The following is a 20,675-nucleotide window of genomic DNA, read 5'->3' on the forward strand; positions in this document are numbered from 1 at the left end:
ACAATAAAGTATGAACAACGTCAATTCAGCAAAACGACCAACAGGCCATTTTATGTCAAAAAATATAATTTAACGAATTATATGAACCCCCTGTTTCCCTAAGTAAACACAGACGCTTAAAACAACACGAAGTAATAACATAAGAGCATAACTTGACGCAACGGCTTAACCACAATCATAATACAACCAAACACCTTTAAGTTTCCTCACTTTTCTCACCCGAAGAGTTAGATCGGGATAAAAAACGCTAAGTCACATGTTATGAGATAATTGGACCCATATTTACGTTAGGTGTCCCGGGTTCAAATCTTGGACGGTCTAACTTCTCGGTCACTCAGTATGTGATAAATAGGGCAGAACATTTATCAGTCAAAACACAATGAAAATTTTTTTTCTGGTCTAGAGGTTTGTTTTAAGCTGTAAAAAAGTGCAATAAAATTTTTAAATATTAACATAGAACATTCATATAATCCCCGCAACTAAACGTACATTATAGCTAAATTTCATTGTTTTTGCTGTACACTCTCGGTTGCGCTCATTCTTAGCATTTTTTCTATTTCAATAAATTGACTTTATAATACAACCAAATGTATTTCCATGTATATATCTCAACAACTAAATCGCGATTGCGCTCATTACTCCCGGATATTCATTTTTTAATTGCTCACTTATATATAGCAAAGCTTGATTTAGGGTTAACTTCCATTGTAATACAACCAAACATCATTCTGTTTTGTAGTGTTTTGTTCATTTTCATAGAAGGATTATCTATTTGAAATTTATGGGTTCTGTTTTTGGCCACCCTTTAAATCTCAACAACAAAATCGCGACCGCGGTCATTTCTCCGCCACCTGTATATCCTAGCACAAAAATTGCGGTAGCGCTCTTTTCTCCCCCATTTTCATATTTTAATTGCTAACTTGTCAAATAAACCTTTTATCGAACCCCCAAATCAGTTTTAATTCACCAGACTTATGATGGAACACGGTGTTTTTGGTTAAGTCAATGCCAAGTATGGAATATTAATTACCTGATATATCTTAATTATAACGACAACACCTACTTAAAAGCAGTTCGATTTCTTGGAAATTAAGAAAACTTTAATTTTTGAAAGTAGTAAGTAACTTTAAATATTCTATTTTGGTTTTGTCATTTTTCATACACTTTCAAGGATTGCGGTCATCAAATATCCATTGCCTTGTTGAAGTGAGCGTCACATTTAGAAATTGTCAGTTCCATTTCTTGAGAATACAAAAATTAAAAGAAAAATTAATCTTTAAAAAAAAAATACTATTTTAGTCGGCCCGTTTCATCATCCCCTTTGTGGGAGTGTGAACATTGCCAAGTTAGACAGACCATATATTGTTTTGGCCCTCACAGATGTATTAAAATGAAGTAAAAATACTTGAACATTTACTCATTAAAAAACAACAAACCTGGTTAAGATATATTGAAAACTGACTTTATTACATAATTTGAATTATAAAGGAACTGCATGGAAACACGGTAGTATTCTGATATTTAAAAGCTATTTAAACATGTTTATTTAATTTCAATGTTTTGGAAAATGAACTCGTATTTTGCGGTACTTTTTAGTTGGCCGCTCGTACAGATGCTTTATTCAGAACAAAATTCTTAAAACGTTACATATGAATGTCTTTTAGACTAAATCCTAGTTTGCAATGGAAGTCTAAATCGCTTCATGAAAAAGTATCAATACCTTTAAAACCGTTACCGGACTCGCATTATCAAAACAACATCTACTTTCACACAAGCACAATTAATCAAACGCTTATAGACCATATGTAAGAGGCCTTATCACTTCCATAACAGCTAGGCGGGAAACGTAAGTTTCCAAGAGTCTTCATGGTGAAAAAGCATTTCTAGATACATACGAAAAATTGATATGTATGAAACAGAAAAATGTTTTTTTTACACTTCAAAAAGTAGCAGATAACATCTGTGCAAATGTATAAATATCACAGCGCATTTGCTACCGCGGACACCCAATCGATAACAAACGTTACGTTTTACCTATTCAAAAACTCATTTGTTACAATTTATTTATAAAGAAGCTGATAAACTAACAGCGAACGTAAAAATATCTCTTCTTGCACCTGGCGTAGAGATTGAAGAGCGATTATTCATTTCAAAAAATGCGCATTTCAAGTTCAATTTATGACCGATGAACTTCGAAATTGGATCGCTGTGGCTGTTTCGCAGATTATAACTATATAACATTCCCTCTCAGTAAGACTGCCTGATTATCTATTTTCTCAAAACTTGTGAACGATTGATTATCTTTTACTGGTTGGAAACAATTACAGAACTTTGATTTTGATTGAAATATTATCGTATTTTTAACAAATCAACTACCTTACGTCAGTGTAATTATAGCTACAGTTGTATTTTACTCGTATGAAATACGGGGTGTAATTAAATTGGGGAGGCAATGGTAACCAGAAGGATTTGGGTTTTCTATTGATAAATAGGAGCATCTTACGTAACAGTTCATTCCTGCACAGAGTCTTGGTCTAAGAGTGATGACGTGAAAACGCCTTAAATGCAACAAGAGGCGCTCCAGAAGTGTGTGGCTCCTGGTATATTCTAGAAGTATTTATTTTGCTAACACAGACAGTCCCCTAACTCGTAATAGAACCAAAAGAAGAATCGGAATAAGTTATGCCCTTACCCTAATCTGGTACACATACTACGGAAGTACCAAACAAGGTGCTACACTATAAGATCATAGATTGACGCTACGGCTCGATAACAATCATAATACAACCAAATCATTTTAGCTAAAGTTTATGTTTTCTCGCATGAAATACAAGATGTAATAAATTGAGTAAGCAATGGCAAAACAGAAAGATTCTGATCCTTTAAAATAAAAGATACTCCTACATGATTAATCATAAGTGTTAGCTCACCCCAGCAATATTCTAGCACGAAAGCTTGATGTTCCTGTATTTAGCATTTGTCTAATTGGCTTAAAAATGGATACATCAATGCCAATCCTGAAGTAGTGCATTAAAAATACCACAATAAACAGCCTAATACATTTCCTGTTAATCCCCAGTGGCTGAGTGTTGAGCCATGGGACTTAGCGTTTAAGGTTAAGGACCTAAAGGGCATGTCCTACTAATCCCGATGAGGTACAGTTTATGCTGGCTATAAAGTATAACTGTTGATTGCAACCAGGCATATTAGGGCAATGCGTTTGCAGACACACATAAGGCTGAATTAACCATTAAGCGCGTCCTTAGGGTAGCAAGCGAAGCGGGCAACACATAAATTTCGGTACTTCTATAATGTGTGTACCAGGCCATAATTTTATTCCGATTTTCTTTATTTTAGTTCTATCACAGTTCGGGACTGTCTTTGTGAGCCAAGTAAACCTGCCCATAGGTTTCAGTCTCGTTACACAACTTGATGTAAAGTAGGCGAACAAAATTAGTTCTCTCCTTATTGGTATACACATACTATAATGGAGCCCAGAAATTTCAGAGCGAAATTAATTATTAAGCTATTTTCGTTCTTAATTTTAGTTTTGATGAATAATATCTTGTCTATCTTATTGTGTTAATATTTGTTAAAGGACGCATATGGTGGACCAAAGTTTTAAGTGCTTGAGGCCACTAAACGGCATGAGCTGGCCCTTTCATTTTGTAATAACCCTTTTAATTTTTTTTCTGCAGTGGGTGGAACACACAACATTGGATGGAGACGGGAATGAACGACGAGTTGTTCAAGTGTGCGCAATTCGAGATCAAAATCAGAACAACTGGTTGAGAACACATTTCATTGAAGTTGAATCAGCGAAAAGGATTTATATCGAAATTGAATTCAGCATAAGGTTAGTCAGTCAGTGGCTTATTTTTACACGTGCCGCAAATACACATTGTATATACAGGATAAAGAAAGATAATAAAAAATGCATTTCAGTGTTTCGAGATAATACGGATTCGACATAGGTTATCCAAGTTCGTAAACCTAAAGAAAGATGGTAGATATGACTTAAATAAATTATGAACGAATTGTCCGCGACTTGACCCCAAGGTGCCGATCGCTAGAATATTGCCTTCCGAATTTGATTTTTGTTTGAGTTTTTTAAAATCAATAACGCCGACAACGTCTTTGATGTCACTTTCAACGTGTTTTGCGATGTTTGAATTGTGATAAACAGTTGGAAGCATTAGGAGAGTTATGTTAATTGACCGCATCTGCTTTTGACAGCCAGCTGCTGACTAAATACACATTCAAATAATAAATGCTTGTCTTAAAAAGTCTGTATTTGTACGTTCACCGCAAAGGCAAATGGTAAATGAATTTTGAAGTAGTCGGTACATGCAGTGATATGGTATACATAATGTATATTTGGTATACATGCTCCATATTTGGTACACATAGCGCCACACTTAGTACATATAGCGCCAGATTGGGTACACACAGCGCCAGATTTGGTACACATAGCGCCAAACTTGATGCGTTGCAGCTGGCAGCGAGTACAAGAAATTTTCAAACAAAGAATAGGCAATTCGTCACTCTTCAAATTAGAGCTTTGCGAAGTTTGGGGATTGGGACTCCAACCCCCGTTTTTCAATTTTCGATTCCAGCTTATTTACAATCAATGTGATTTTTCCACAATAACAATAACCCAACAAGACTAACGACAATAATTTAGCAACAAAATCAAAACTTGGCGATAAATAGTTCCATCTGTACTATCCACCAGAAACTAATTTTGGTCAATATGCTAATTTACACTCTCGTGTAGGAACTCCATACCCAGATCTATTTTCCCACGAAAACATATAAAATTACCGAATATTTGAGAACGCAGTTCAAAGTGTGATAAATTAGTTTTGGATATCGGGTGTTGAATTTATTAGAAAAGGGGTACAAGTTCACAAATCTGGGCTACCATTTGTGGTAATAAATAAACTTGATGATGTATTGTAAGCAGGCATGGAGTGATAAGGCCTCTTACATATGGTCCATATGCGTTTGATTAATTGTGCTTGTGTGAAAGTAGATCTGTTGTTTTGAGAATACCAGCCCGCGTAACGGTTTTAATGGTATTGATACTTTTTCATGAAGCGTTTTAGACTTCCATTGCAAACTAGGATTTAGTCTAAAAGACATTCATATGTGACGTTTCAAGAATTTTACTCTGAATAAAGCATCTGTACGAGCGGCCAACTAAAAAGTACCGCAAAATACGAGTTCATTTTCCAAAACAATGAAGTTAAATAAACATGTTTAAATAGCTTTTAAATATCAGAATACTACCGGGTTTCTATGCAGTTCCTTTACAATTTCAAAATTTTGTAATAATATCAGTTTTCAATATACCTTAACCAAGTTTGTTGTTTTTTAATCAGTTAATATTCAAGTTTTTTTTTATCTCATTCAATACATCTGTGAGGGCCAAAACAATATATAGTATCGATAAATTCCCTTTGCAATTTTAAGATTTTTTCAAGACTTCATAGACATCTTATATTACATTCTCCAGTACATTAAATGGGACAGATAAACTTGTTCCTAAACACATAACAGATGCTTTCAGTAGCGAACCATCATAGCTACCCACAATAATGGATCTAGAGAGATAAGACCGTTACGTACATGCCTGACAAATGGTCCATAAAAAGCATGTCCAATCAATCACTGATAAGCCGTTCTGCAGCCTGTTTCTATATTTATCGAAATCAAGAATCTTTACACTAAATCAGTATGTAATGTCGAATTCAAAAAGGAGGCTATGTCGCCATTACAGCATATGAATTCATAGGAGCGGCGTTATGTGTTTAATGATTTATCGCAATTTTGTATCCCCATCCACACCCTCGCTGTAGAACTGAAGTATGGCGTCATTCTATGTATTGTGACACCATAGTTTTATTATGACGTCATATTTTCGAACTCTTCTTTCATTTGATCTACTTCCGTTAGTTATGAAGGGGGAACCTACAAAGTTATGAAGGCCTAATTTTTTTGTGTTGTTTCACAATAGTTCTGCCATGACGTCACATTATGTAATGTCGCCTACTAAAATCTTGTATTGGTTGGTATGCATTAACAATGGCGAATCTGGTCATGTATTCTCGCGCCCCTAATTTTGTGATCTGACGACATGGTTTATCATGACGTCACGTTTTAGTATGACGCCACGTTCTAGGCCGTGACACTCCAGCCTCCTCCTATTCAACGGCAAAAAAGTTCGGTGAAAAAGTTGTTATAATGTCACGATTTAATATGACATCACGTTCTGTGCTATGAATTTTTAAAAAAAGTTCTGTGACGTATAGGTTGTTATGACGTCACCTTTTTGTGACGTTACATTCCGTGCTATTGGCTATGGCTTGTAGTTGCGGGCTTCGGAATTAGCTTTGAGAAACCAAACATAAAAAAATATGAAAACTATTTGATTAAAAATATTATTTCAACAATTTTTATAATTCTCAGGGCTTGCGAAGACGTCGCAAATGTGAAAACCTGCAAAGAAACCTTCAATCTATATTACTATGAATCAGATCGAGACTCAGCGACTTCAACGTTCCCTCCATGGAGAGAAGGACCCTACATCAAGGTACGCAACAAAATTAAATTTACTAAAGTTCTGGTATAGATTTGATAAATTTCCCGAATTTGCCATCCCATCATTCAAAGGAAGAATTCTCTACCAGGGTAGTTTATGGTAATAAAAAAGTGTATTGAACTTCCTCAAAATTAGCTTTCTAGTCACATGGGGTAACTAAACGAATCTGATATCTTATCGGACACCTCTCCCATTGAAATGTAAAAAATACAACATTCTGTATTATAAATTTTTTTTTTGCTTTTCACACCCCAAGACTTAAAAATTCACGTTTCCGTCCTCCAGCCAGACTCGCCAGCTGTTACGGTCTAGCTTGACAATCAGAAGTTTCAGACTTTCACCTTTAAAAATTTCTCGCTACGCACCTGTATTCCGATTCTTTCCAAGCTATAATAACTAGCTTCTTGACAATCATCGACTTTGGAAACCTAAAAAATTATTTTTATTCTAGATCGACACAATCGCAGCCGACAAACGGTTTCTCCCGGGTTCTGTTGACACAAACTTTGAAACAAGAGACATCGGACCTATCACCAAGAAAGGAATTTATTTGGCAATTCAGGTAAAAACTTAACTTTTCCGTTGATTTACTAACCGTATTGAACTGAACTGATTCAAGAGACCTTGCTTTGAGCAAACTTGCAAACTTTCTATCGGCACCTAGGGATCAGTATTTTTATATTCATTACGTCATCATATGACTAAATGATGACGTTATTTGGCAATGACGTAATTTCCATATTTTTGTTTCAAAACTTTCATTTAAATTATAAAATCGTTATATTTTTTTACACGCGCTTAAAAGGTCATACTTTCAATTTCAAAATAATGTAATTCTCCTGAAAAAGTCGTGTCAAAACGTACACGATTTGATATTTATGCCATGAGCACTTAACGTCTATTTAAGACTGATTATCTTTGAGGTGAGCCGCAAAATGTCTAAATAAAACTATGTCGTATACCAGACATAGCCTCGACTCGATTTAAACTTAGCCGTTCACCACACATAAATTGTGTTACAATTTTTTTAGTCTTTACCACTGTATTGAGAAACATGCTAAATAGCTACATGGGATTAGGCTTCTTATCTTAAATTGCGGTTTGCGAACATTTCCGCACTTGTGTTTGAATTAACATCAAAATTCTCTCAAACGGGAGTGTTTACCATTAATTACATCTGAGTACATGGAATAAATGATATACAGGGCGTTCACAAAGTCATGTTACAACTTCCATTTTGTTGTGAAGTCAGTTTTGAATATATTTTAACCAGGGTTGTTTTATTTTAATCATTGTTTTTTTCCAGTCTATTACTTCACTTATTACACCTTTAGGGGCCAACAAACTATATAGGGCATCGATAAATTCTCTTTGCAAATATAATAATTTTAAGACTTTATGATGTGAATCTACAAAAAATAAATCCAATATTGCCCTTATTGAAACAAAAAAATAGGGAATAGTATTTGTTTGGACAACATTTTTAACAGTATAGAAAAAGATAACGTTCTGAAAATTTCAAATTATTTAAAAATGAGCATTGGTAGCCGACCTTTGGAGTCTGAGTCCGGAGTTGGTGTCAGAGTTTGGCGTATTTTCACTAAAGGCAAATATTAGAAAATCTCAGCCAAACTTTTAAAATCACATGAGTTCGGATTGCCGTATACTAGATAATTCCAAATGAAGTGTTTTTTGAATTACTCTGTAGTAGTTTATCAAGAGCAAGTACGAAACACTTGAAGAAAGATACAAAAATATATTTTCTTAAACGCTAAAATAGTAAGCTGATTTTGTGGTAGAAAACATAACTCCAATGTGATTGGTTTCATTCAGGAAGTCTTTCACACCTGACCAGAAATATAAACAAACGAGAACAAAACTTTTGCTTTGAATCTGAAAATTCTGTCACGATTACATTCCCATGCCATCACGTTTTCATGTTTTATCTTTTCGGAATCTGAATTTAACAAAAAAATAATTTTATTCTTGGGTAACAACATTATAATATAACACGAGTAGTGCATACCAGTGGCAACATGCACAACGCATTGTTTTTAACTTTTCAAAGTTAAAGATTTTGAAAGCAATATAATTTACCAACCACGGTACAACTCTAATCATCGGCGTTCTCCACGGTTTTTCAATGTTTTTGCAAAGTTTGTGGTGTTTTTTGACAGTTTTTCACAGAGTGTGAGTGTGTGTGTGTTGGGTGTGTATTGCAAAACACCCTTTTGAAATGCGAAAAAAGGGCATTTTTCTGTATCATACATAGCAATTTTTGTAGCTTGAAAAGCTTCTCAGACCTCCAAGGCTCTCGGAAACCCCACGTTTTCCGGCCTCCGGTCTGGCGCGCTAGCTGTTACGGTCTGAATAAAATTTAAAAAAAAAATTATAATGGGCAAACATAAATAAATAGACACGGAAAACGTGTTGAATAAATTTTAGCAAATTTTATTTTTATTATTCTAAGAATTATGTTACTTTGACAGTATTAGCGGGTTTGTAACGCATTCCTATCTTCGCGTTTAACATGTAAATCTTTATTCAATAATCACGCCCTGTCTCAGTAAAAGTAAGCGCCATGTCCAAGCGGTTATAAATACTTCGGCCATTAGAGCGTTCCAGGTTTTGCATAAATTCGCGGGTTTGAATCCCATGGATATAATTATGTGCCAGAGGAAAGGCTGAAGTCCCCATCCCGCTTGAATATGTAACGATTACCAAGTTTCCATTCTCCTGCCCAACTCTTGTTTGAGAACCACTAGACTTAGTATGGAAAACTACGACCCGCAGGCCAACTCCGGCATGTCGGGTAATTTAATCTGGCCCGACCGATGCTGCAACAACCAAACTAAAACCAAATTTTGATGTTATAGCTGAAACCAGCGATTAAATTTAGTTTTTGCATGAGGCTTATTGTTTTCCACTTTAGCTTTTGTAACACTATAAATATTGTTCATAAAATGTATTTTTTTACCTCGCACATACATGACCCGCTAGTCTAGGTACGCAACATTTTTGGCCCTGGACCAAAATCCTTGTCCACCGCTGCTCCAGGTTATAATGCATCCCAGATAAACTCCTAAAAGTTAATTCAGAATACATAACACTCAGAAGGCGTTATTTGGAATAAAATAAAGTTTTCTCAGAATTTTGGTTTAGAAATCCTTCGGATAATATTTACTTCAATTCCGCATCACTTGCTCCCAAAAGACATCAAGCTTTATGGAATGTTGACATTTTATTGTTTATAATTCGTTTGCACGGTGTTTGCTAACAAAGGCTTGTCTTTTTTGCGAAAATAAGGCATGCAAGTCTTGTGTTTGTATCCATTGCCTCCTTCGAGATTGAGAAATTTGGAAATGGGGGTCCGTGGGTATTCAAGGGTATTTAAGGTCTAAAAAAAATTTCAAGCTACGTAAAATTGTTATGTATGATACAGAAAAATGTCTTTTTTTTCACCTTTCAAAAAGGGGTCCGATCCTTATTTTTTCCCCTGCCCAAGCCCACTGTCTTTTTCGAGATTAAGAGATTAAATAAATTAGGAATATATATTTGAAAATTAAAAAATAGCAATTTTGTATCTCTGTACATATTAGTTCCTACTTGCATAGTCAGGGTCGTTGCCTTTGATGGTCGGACTCTCCTATTTTTATAGCAATTCGAATCGCTAACAGACTGTAAACTGTTCCCAGAAACCACCATTTACCCACACCAGGCCCAAATTGAAAACAAAACCCTCTCCAGTGAGAAAATACGCGCTCCATTACGTTTTAAAGAATTATGCGGCTCGTATGGCAGTCCTATAGACGCCTGTAAATACGCTGTGCATACCGTTGAATATTGTCAGTATACGGAATTATTCGCATTCAAAAATTCAGCATAAAGTTTTGTATATAGTAGACATTAAGGCTTTATACTTCTTCAGTTTGTATTATTCAGTGTATGAAATCGCGTAACTAAAGTTTTGTTCGAATAACCAACCTATTAGGAAGGCAATGCCCCTAGTTGACTTGGCCAACTTGAAAAATTCGGCTTATGTCAGTTTTTCCACTATACATTGGCTTCGTTGCATGACAGAGTGAATAGCGAAACGGAATTTCAATTTTTCCAAAAATTGTTTATATTTCGCCCTTTTGTGGACAAAATTTGAGGTAAATTTGGTCTTCGGAAAAATCTTTGAAGTTATGGGAACTATTTTTATCAAAAATTTACCGGAAAGAGATCAATAATAAATTGTTTATAGTTTTAAAATAGGAAGAAAAAAATAATAATGTGTAGTGAATCTTATCAGTTGGGGTTACGCTAGAATAGTTACCTTTTCTTGCTTTATGCCGTTGCGTGCCTTTGGGCAAAAATAAAGATAGCAATCATATTTAATTTAAAAGAGTTTTGCTGCACACTAACACAAATATATATTTCTCTAACATTTCCTCTTACAGAGGTCAAACCATTTCAAATGGTTAGGGTAGAGATTCGCGGTAACGACGTTTCGCGCAAACGGTGTTCGTGCAAAAATCATCAGCCTTAAACAGCACTTCATTCTGGCAACGTTATTGTAATGTAAACATGGCAAAACAGCTCGGATTCGCTCGGGAACACAAAGTATTGGGGTCGTATTAGGGGTTATGGTTCCAAGAATGCTGTCTGGTGTAACTTGACCCCATAACTATTGAAGCAATGTGTATCCTTGCATTAAGTACAAAATTTAATTAAGTGTTTATGGCTTCTTCTTACCTTTCTTTTTTCAAATTATTCCTTCCTTTTCCCATACTGTAACTCTTTATTTCTCCCTAACTACGCATTATTATTATTTTTAATGGTGCTTATAACTGTCGTAGTCCTGTGCACTAGGACTATGATATTACGCGTTTAGTGTTCAAATGTTTCTACCAACAAATGTAGTAATGTCTAGTAACAAATGTTGTTACGAGAACGTATTCTATGCCAAAAGATATAATACTGGCATTTGTTACCAAAATGAAAATATTTACGGGGGATATATTCAGTTCTTTGCAATGATTGATTAAAAATGATCTTGGGACGTCCTAGCGGAAACAATTTATAAAAATATGTTTCCAATAGTTTTCGCAATCTTTATTGCAGTGGTACCTAGCCTTTTTGGTCACATTCCCTTCTTTGCTCAGTTTAATTTCTTATTTCTTCCTAGCTAGGAATTCCTCCATAGCTATGTATATACTTATTACGAGGACATAGCCCAGTGTAAGACTTCTGAAAATATCTAATACACAAGAAAATTACGTCATCGACATTACGTCATATTCAGATTAAACAATTGCTTTGTTGAATCCTAAAATTTGTTCGTGCCTTTAACTAAAAGTGAAACAACTACTGATACCAAAGGTTGCGAGAATCCACTGATACCGAACAGCTACGTGTTTGTTCACTTTTTGGACATATATATCGTTACATAGAGATTAAGTTCAAGTCTGACATGTGAGGGAAACATTTAGAAAAGCCGTGAACTATTATGGTTTAAAATAACATGGGAATCTTCGATGTTTTTATTCGCATAAGACCACAAAACAAATTCGTTGTGATTTGTTGAAAATTACAGAGTATAATTTATCGCTATAATACAAAAATGGTATAATATCTACTTTGTCGAAATCCGGTCTCGGGATACAGGGATTTGAATAATTAATCCCTCGATATAAAGACGAAGGAAATTAATCCCCGATTTGCGTCATATCTGAAATAAAGAGTAATTTTCGTAGCTTTAATTTATTATAGTTATCACATGAATCGCAACGTGCCAGCATAAATCGCCTCAATAAACGAGTATCTTATTCTGTCTGATTTTTTTCAGGACACCGGTGCCTGTATGGCTATAATGCATGTTCGCGTGTATTACAAGTATTGCCCGCCTCACAAGCAAAACCTGGCAACATTTCAAAGAACCATTGCTGGAGCGGAAATGACGTCACTGGTCGCTGGGGAAGGGACATGCGTTACTAACGCTGTTTCGGTAAGTTGTGTTAGATTATTTACTGATGGCATTGTGCAGGGTTTCCTAAGAAGGGAGGAATTTAATTTTTGGATGTATTACAAACTATGCAGTATTTTTGTCAGTGCGCCATATAACTATCTTTAGACACCTAGCCGGGCCACCTAAAAAATTTAGCGGGAGAGATAAGAGAAGAGAATGCGGCTATTGCTTAACCTTCCAGTAATAAAGACACCGGGCAAATCGTCGAGAGATTTTTTTTTAGGTTTAGGCTGTTGATGGGCGCCAGATGCTTCCAGTCACTTCTTTGCTCCTGTTTTTTTATTGGCCTTAACTTCTTAAACACATATTGTCGTTAAAAAAGGATTATTTCATAACAACCAGAGGAAAAATATCAACAAGAACAACAACAACAACATAAAATTAAAAGGGAATCAACAAATCATATGTACATTTTGTGCCAAAAAACTCGGTCAGTTATAAATATTGACTGGCGCGTAACGGCCAACTATTTTTGAAACTCCAGAATTTTCCACGTTGTGGCCGATGTTTACGGCGTAATACCAGCTTAAGTACCCAGATGTCAAAATATATATTATCACACAAAGGCGGACTTAACATAATTGTTATTTATACCCTCTGAAACTGATAGTTACGGAATTAATGAAAAAAGTTTGAAATAATTTTGGTGTAGGAGGCGTTTCCTCAAAGCGGTAATGTCCAATGAATACCTTGGCATCTGGTCTAATTTTAACTCGTACTTCTTTATGTTTTACACAACTCGTTTTCTGTAGCGCTAACCTTTTTATTCATATGCGGATTTAGATAAGTCGTCATATTGTAAGAGTAATAGTGTGCAATTCTAACAAAAATGAAAAAGTTTATTGAAAAACTTGAAATTTTTTGTTTGTGTATAATTATACCCAAAAATTTCAGTAATCTATGACGATTTGCACAAAAGTTATGTTCTTTCTAGAATATATTCCAAATGAGCTGTCTTTTTGGAGGGGGGAAGGGGTCATCCAGTGTTAATCTCACCCAGAATGCATCCCGAGCAATCAGTCTTGCACAGAGACCCTACAATACCCCATCCATGCGTGTTGATAGCAACCAAATTTAAAATTTCCTTTCAAATAATTTTCGTTTTGACGCAACTTGGCTACCCACAAGGCGGAAGAGGCCACTTTCATTCTCATTGGAATGTGACTTAATTGCTATAGTGAGATTGAAAAACATGTTAAAGCCTCGGCTCAAGACAGCCACAGAAGTAGACTCAATTTAGATCCTTAATAATGACCTTTGAATACCAAGAACATACCGCTCCGTTTTGACGACCTTTACTATTAAAAAATCAAGTAAATTTAACATGCTTTTTATGATATATAGCGAGAAAACTTCAAAAAATACTGTCACCTACGTGAAATAGTAAACTCGATCAAAATTTAAAAATTCGGAAAAAATAACTTTTAATCAGGATTTTTCTGCTAAACAACTTTTATTAAATAAAGGCGTACCACTCGAATATGGCGACCTATACTATAAAAAACAAGTAGATTTAACATGCTTCTTATGTGTAAATAGCGAATTACGAACGTCGATTAAGTCGCTTTACAATTTTGATTTTGTTATAGAGTAAGTTATATCTTAACCAGTCTATATATCTTAACCAGGTTTGTTTATAAGATATATTGAGAACTGACTTTATAACAAAATTGAAATTGTAAAGGGACTTTATAAGACACTCTTTACAATATCGTAATAAACCTGGTATGAATGTCCTACAATTTAGTAAATATTGTGTCGACCTTGTCACGTCGCCTTAATAGCATGTCTCCTTATAATTATTAATGAATTTGGCTATACGGAATCTAAAAGGCACGAATCTCCTAAATATCTAGACACATGCACGTCCAATTATTATCGTCATAATGAAATATAAATGGCTCATAATAACTTATTATAAACCGTCACAAATAGCTCAATATATATTTAACAACACTGATGTATCACTTATGACGTCATAACTTCAACTGTTTGTTTACCCCGTCATGTCGCTCTATTATTATTAAATGAAGTTGACACATGCATATGTAACATTAGCACAAGGCATTTTTATAGCAATTGTCTAAAAAACAAAATATAGATTTGACTAATATACGCACCAGTAATTAAAACGAGAGTTTCTGGCTTGTTTCCTCATTTGGCAATTTGTTAAAAAGCCTGCGGGCAGGACATTTAATAATTTAGGCCAGCGAATTTTTGTTTAGGAAGCACTCAATCAATTTCACATACTACTATAAGTGTGCAGTAAAATTACCTGCGATTTTACCCTTTTTACCTTACTGTCACCTGATTGAAAGGACACATGTGTCTGCTGAGCTAGACAAACTCCGATCAGACAAAATAGGTAGAAATGCCTAAAACGTGTGTATTCAAAATTACCGGCTTAAATTTAAACTAATTTAATCAAATCCCAAATTACGGGTTATTTTCTACTAACTTCTCACGACCTGAAATAAATAGAACGTTGTAAAATTACGCGAATCAATTTAGTCTGGACGTAACAGGATGCGGTTTTGCTAATTTGTACCTTGAGAACGATGCCCTAGTCGACTGACTCCTGTCTATTTTGCGTTCAAAGATTTTGTAAGGATTGCACTAAATATGAATTTTATATTCACTCCAGGAGGGGGGCAAATTAATAAGATGGCTTAAACATATGACGAGACACGTTAGGATAAAAGTCCATGTCGGGTATATGATTAGTTAATTAACCAGTTATGTTTCAGATGAATGGTCGTAACTACCCAGCGGTTGCGGAATCCCCCAACATCGGACATCCTAAGACTACAAAAGTTTTGAGTTAGTCAGGATCGGGGGAGGGGGATTACCCCGTTCTTATGGGTTAGGGAAGCCTATTAGCTCACTACTGTGTATATTTAACTCCGCGTGTATAAATTTATATTTTTCACGAAATCCCCCAACATCGGACATCCTAAGACTACAAAAGTTTTGAGTTAGTCAGGATCGGGGGAGGGGGATTACCCCGTTCTTATGGGTTAGGGAAGCCTATTAGCTCACTATTGTGTATATTTAACTCCGCGTGTATAAATTTATATTTTTCACGGAATCCCCCAACATCGGACATCCTAAGACTACAAAAGTTTTGAGTTAGTCAGGATCGGGGGAGGGGGATTACCCCGTTCTTATGGGTTAGGGAAGCCTATTAGCTCACTACTGTGTATATTTAACTCCGCGTGTATAAATTTATATTTTTCACATTTTTTTTTATAGTGGTTTCGCACGCAACCATAATGGTCGAGTCACTGTCAACAATATAGTCCCTGACCTCACTGACTTGCACTACTGACTTGGTCCATGGGTAATCGGCTGATTCCCGCGCTTAATGCCTCAGAATAATTATGTACGGTTTTAGTAATTATTTAAATTTCTACCAAAATCAACCTATTTTTTTCAGTGGAAATATATTTAAATTTTCCATGCGGGCGTACTGTATAAGCGATTAATCCCAATTATGACGGGACAATCAAGTCGCACCTGTGGATTAGCGAAATTGATAGGTTGATGATAAAAGCGCGGGGAAACAGACAATTGAAATTATGACGTCATAAGTGATCCCTCATTTTTGATGAATATATATCGAGCTGTTTATGATTGTATATTATAAATTATTATGAGTCGTTTATATCTCATTATAGTGATAATAGGGCGACTTGACAAGGGCGACACTATATTTAGTAAATTGCATGGAATTATGAATATTGGTGATTGCCCATATTTGAGTTTAACAAAAGAATGAATTGGGGGTGCTTCAATTCGAAATCTGGCTCCGATTTGTACGAAAGTTGACTCCAACTACCACTTGAAACTTCAATATATGACTAATAAGCTACAAATACTGGCTTATTACGGGATACTGAGTTACAGGAAATTTCGAATACAGAGGAGAAAACATTGTCACAACGAGTTTTTCAAACAAATTGGATTCTTACTGCGATCGCCTAAATCTAGGTCCCCGACTCGGGCGCCCTAACCAAAAATCCTAATTACTCCAGATTGGCATAATTTTGTCTCAGATTTTAACTTAACTCGATTCCATTTTTTCTTTTATCAGGAAAACCGTCGACCTAAGCTTTATTGCAATGGAGAAGGGAACTGGATGGTCCCGTCCGGCACTTGCATGTGTTCACCAGGTTTCGAACCCGATACCCACCTGACAAAATGTAAACGTAAGTGTTTTATGATCATAATTTTATTCTAGCACGGTTGCGCACGCGTTCACTCACCACACCCTCGATCGAATCCGGCTTGACACAACTTTTGACTCCTACACCACACTTTTACATATACGCTCTGAAATTTAAATTTCCTTATTTGGGTATACTACTCAAATTTTCTGAATTTTTTGAAAGATAGCCCCCAAATTTCAAGCTCACTTGTAATTAATCAGCCTTTCAACATTGCGTTATCGGTCTTTTTGGCCGGCAATTAGTAGATTCAGTGACCTAGAACGCAAATACAGGTGTTGGGTAATACATCAACTCGGTTATCGATAGCGGTCAAGCGCATTTCCCTCAGAAATTCTAACGCCAGAGTTCAAATTCGAAAAAGATTTCGAAAAAAAAGGTAAAACAATTGCAGCGTCTGCAGATGAAAAGTAAAAGGTTATAGACCAGAGTCCAAAAATTTTGCTTACCTAGACTGGCGGGCCATCTAAGTGTGATGTAAAAAGTTACATTTTATGAACAATATAAACACTGTTACAAAAGCAAAAGTGAAAAATAATTAGCCTCTTGCCAAAACTAAAACCAATCGCAATCTTTACAAATTCCTTAAGCCATTTTTTAGCTCAACATCAAAATTTGATTTTAGTTTGGTTTTGGCAGCATCAGGTGGGCCAGATTGATCTACCCAATAGGCCGTATTTGGCCCACGGGCGGTAGTTTGCCCATGGCTGTTATATACTCTCGTTTATGACCTTCCTCGAGTTTCCACAAAAAGTGACCAAATCAGGACTGTGATTGTAAATCGATCGATTAGCATTACAATGCCTGTTTTCTTTATAAATCAGACTCTTTAATGATAGCTTGGTTATTGTCTTGTTCTGAGTGGAGTTATAAAAATAAATTTTACCGAAGCAGCAAAGGATTGAGAAAATTATTATTAGTGAATCGATAAGCGTTGTGAAAAGAACTAGTACTTGTTGAACACATTGCTGAAACATGTTTCTCATTGTGTTGGAACGCTCAGTGAACTAACTGAGTGATTCCATGTTTCCAGTATGTGCCTGTTACAATATAAGTCACATACAATAACATGTCTTCCAAAATTTCTAGATTCGATTCGGAAAAAAAATTTCGAAAAAAATAACTCAAAGTCTGACTTTGACCAGACGAAATTTTACTGAAATTTATTTATGCTATAGTGTAATCACTTACAATAGGTATTTTTATTTCTGCTACAGCAATATATGCACACAGATTCATCGACGCAAAAGAATAAAAGAAACATAAGTAGTTAGTCTCGCAAAAACCAAATCGATAGTTTAAATATATGAAAGTTTCAAAAATTTCTGTATCTGTTTTATTTGTTGATGCTAAAAATAAGAAATTTGATATATTGGCAAAAAATCTAGAATTAGTTACCGAAATACCCCATAACACTTGCATGAAGAAGTAATCAAGACGGATGGCTCCATTTGTTATCTCGGGGTTACGCTTGTTAGATCCCGTGTAATTGAACCCGTAAAACCTTTTATATATTTTAACTATCGATTTGGTTTTTGCGAAACTAACTACTTATCTTTCTTTTATTCTTTTGCGTCGATGTATCTGTATGCATATTTTGCCGTAGCAAGAATAAAAATAATTTTTCTAAGTGATTACACTAACATAAATATATTTCTGTAAAATTTCGTCTGGTCAAGGTCAGACTTTGAGTTATTTTTTTCGAAATATTTTTTTCGAATCGAATCTAGAAATTTTGGAAGACATGTTATTGTATGAGACTTATATTGTAACAGGCACATACTGGAAACATGGAATCACTCAGTTAGTTCACTGAGCGTTCCAACACAATGAGAAACATGTTTCAGCAATATTTACCTCGGAAAAACGATGCATCCGTTCTTTTGTGAAAAAAAAGCAAGAGGGCCGCGATTCGAAATTTTCGTCTAAACCAATTCGAATAACTTACAATTCGATTCTGTTTGAATATTTGATTTAAAATGCCCATTCTTACACAAGTTACACATCTCTACCGAAAAGATATTGGTCTTTCCAAATGATAGCAGCTCCATACATGCCAGTCACTGCTTGTATATGGTCTTGCTGGGAGCAAAAGTCTACAAGACTTTCTCAAGACCACACGATATGTCGCTATCAAGATGAACCTCTTATCTACACAGAAGTCCAATTAGGCCGTTTTCTCGCTGTCACAAACAGATTAAATCTTTATTCACCTCACAAAACAAGCTCAGAATTTTTGAATATTCATCTCTAGATTTCAATCATCAACAAATCGACAATCCGTGTCCGAAATAAACCCATAAAATTGGTCGATGACAAATATGAGACGTCGTTGCCAATTTAAAACATAAATTTTGTCCGGTATTAGGAAATCTTTTAATTGACACACTAGCATAGATAGGTCCGATTCTATGTGTAAATATTATACAGTATTATATTTTGGAAAAAAAGGCTGTGGGCCCATTTTTTTGCGTCAATAACAAACTTGCGTTTCATTTTTTGACCCACTCTTTAACGAAAAAACATTCGAGTGAAATTTTAAATTATTGATGTCATAAGATAAGAGATACGATAAGAGTCTAAGTCGATGGTTTATGGGTTGTTTATTCACAAAGTAAATTTACAGGGGATTTTAATAATTTCCATAATAGGTGTCATTCCAATTATATTGACGCCGTTTTTACTGAAATTCTATGGTCCGGTAATGGAAATCTAATTTAAAAAATGAATTTTACTCTGAAAGAATTAAATTTTTCGATCTGCTTTAAGCGCATTAAAGACTGTATAACCCTTCACAATTGTTACTTCAAATTTATGTTGTCTATATAGTAACTTTACAATAAAATACAAAGTAAAATTTCCACAAATGCGGTGGTACTGTAATGCAATGGCATATATTTTCACGGTTTCAGGAGAGTTTTGAGGGAATTTCACTCTTGAAGAATTAAATTTTTAGTTCGCCTTTGGCTACAGTAAACGCATTACGATCACGCCACATTTTTATCTCAGATTCCTGATGTCTCTATATAGTAAGTAAAATTTCCTCCCGAAAGCCCAAAAATTTCTTGCTTGGATACATCTCCCTCTTAGACACCCTCGTGATACGCATCACATTCTTTACCAATCAATATTTCTTATCTTAGTTCAAAAGCCCTCGGGAAATTTGCCCTAAAAATAGAAATTCGGTTGCAGATTGAATCAGTAAGCAGTTTATTTTCGACCACAAGTTCCTCAGGGAAATAATAAAGGAAGACTGAACAGTTGGAAAAAATTCTTTGAATGTTGCGTTTTGAAAATATTCTTTGTTTTATATTTTTTGGGGGTTGTGAGGGGGAAGGGGGGGGGGTTCTATAAACAAAAAAAATTCAAAAATTCTATTCACAACTGCACTTTTTCTTATATTAGATAGGATTTCTTCGAAATAAAGTAGTTTATTTTACAGTTCCAGAATCAAATGAGGATAAACTGTAAACTACAGTTCGCGTTAAAATATATTCATATTCGATGTTTCAGTGTCATTGGAATGGAATCTTAGAATTTTAGAATTGATCCACATAAATAGTAATTTATTTTTAAACCCCAAAATAAAAAAATTATTTAATGTGCGGTTCTCGTTACAATATATTCACATTCGTGGTTACAGTGTCATTAGAGATGAAATCTCAAGGACTTAAAATTAATCCAAAAAATAGCAATTTATTTTTCAGCTGTGAAACAATAGGCAAAATATCTTTTTAATGTACAATTCTCGTTACGATTAATTCATATTATTTGTTAATACAGTGTCATTCTAAATAAAATCTTAGAAATTTAAAATTACTACAAAAATAATAAT

General features: G+C 35.0%; 1 protein-coding gene across 1 annotated transcript in view; it reads left to right on the top strand.

The window, feature by feature from the left end:
- LOC120328310 (ephrin type-B receptor 3-like) overlaps window positions 1-20,675 on the top strand; it is an 81,026-nt gene that overhangs the window by 34,403 nt on the left and 25,948 nt on the right. The window contains exons 3-7 of the mRNA XM_039394758.2: window positions 3,699-3,856; window positions 6,472-6,595; window positions 7,056-7,166; window positions 12,435-12,593; window positions 16,708-16,822. Of these exons, the coding sequence (XP_039250692.2) occupies window positions 3,699-3,856; window positions 6,472-6,595; window positions 7,056-7,166; window positions 12,435-12,593; window positions 16,708-16,822 (667 nt within the window). The remainder of the gene's footprint in view (window positions 1-3,698; window positions 3,857-6,471; window positions 6,596-7,055; window positions 7,167-12,434; window positions 12,594-16,707; window positions 16,823-20,675) is intronic.

Source organism: Styela clava, chromosome 7, assembly GCF_964204865.1.
Source record: "Styela clava chromosome 7, kaStyClav1.hap1.2, whole genome shotgun sequence".
NCBI classification, from domain to species: domain Eukaryota; kingdom Metazoa; phylum Chordata; class Ascidiacea; order Stolidobranchia; family Styelidae; genus Styela; species Styela clava.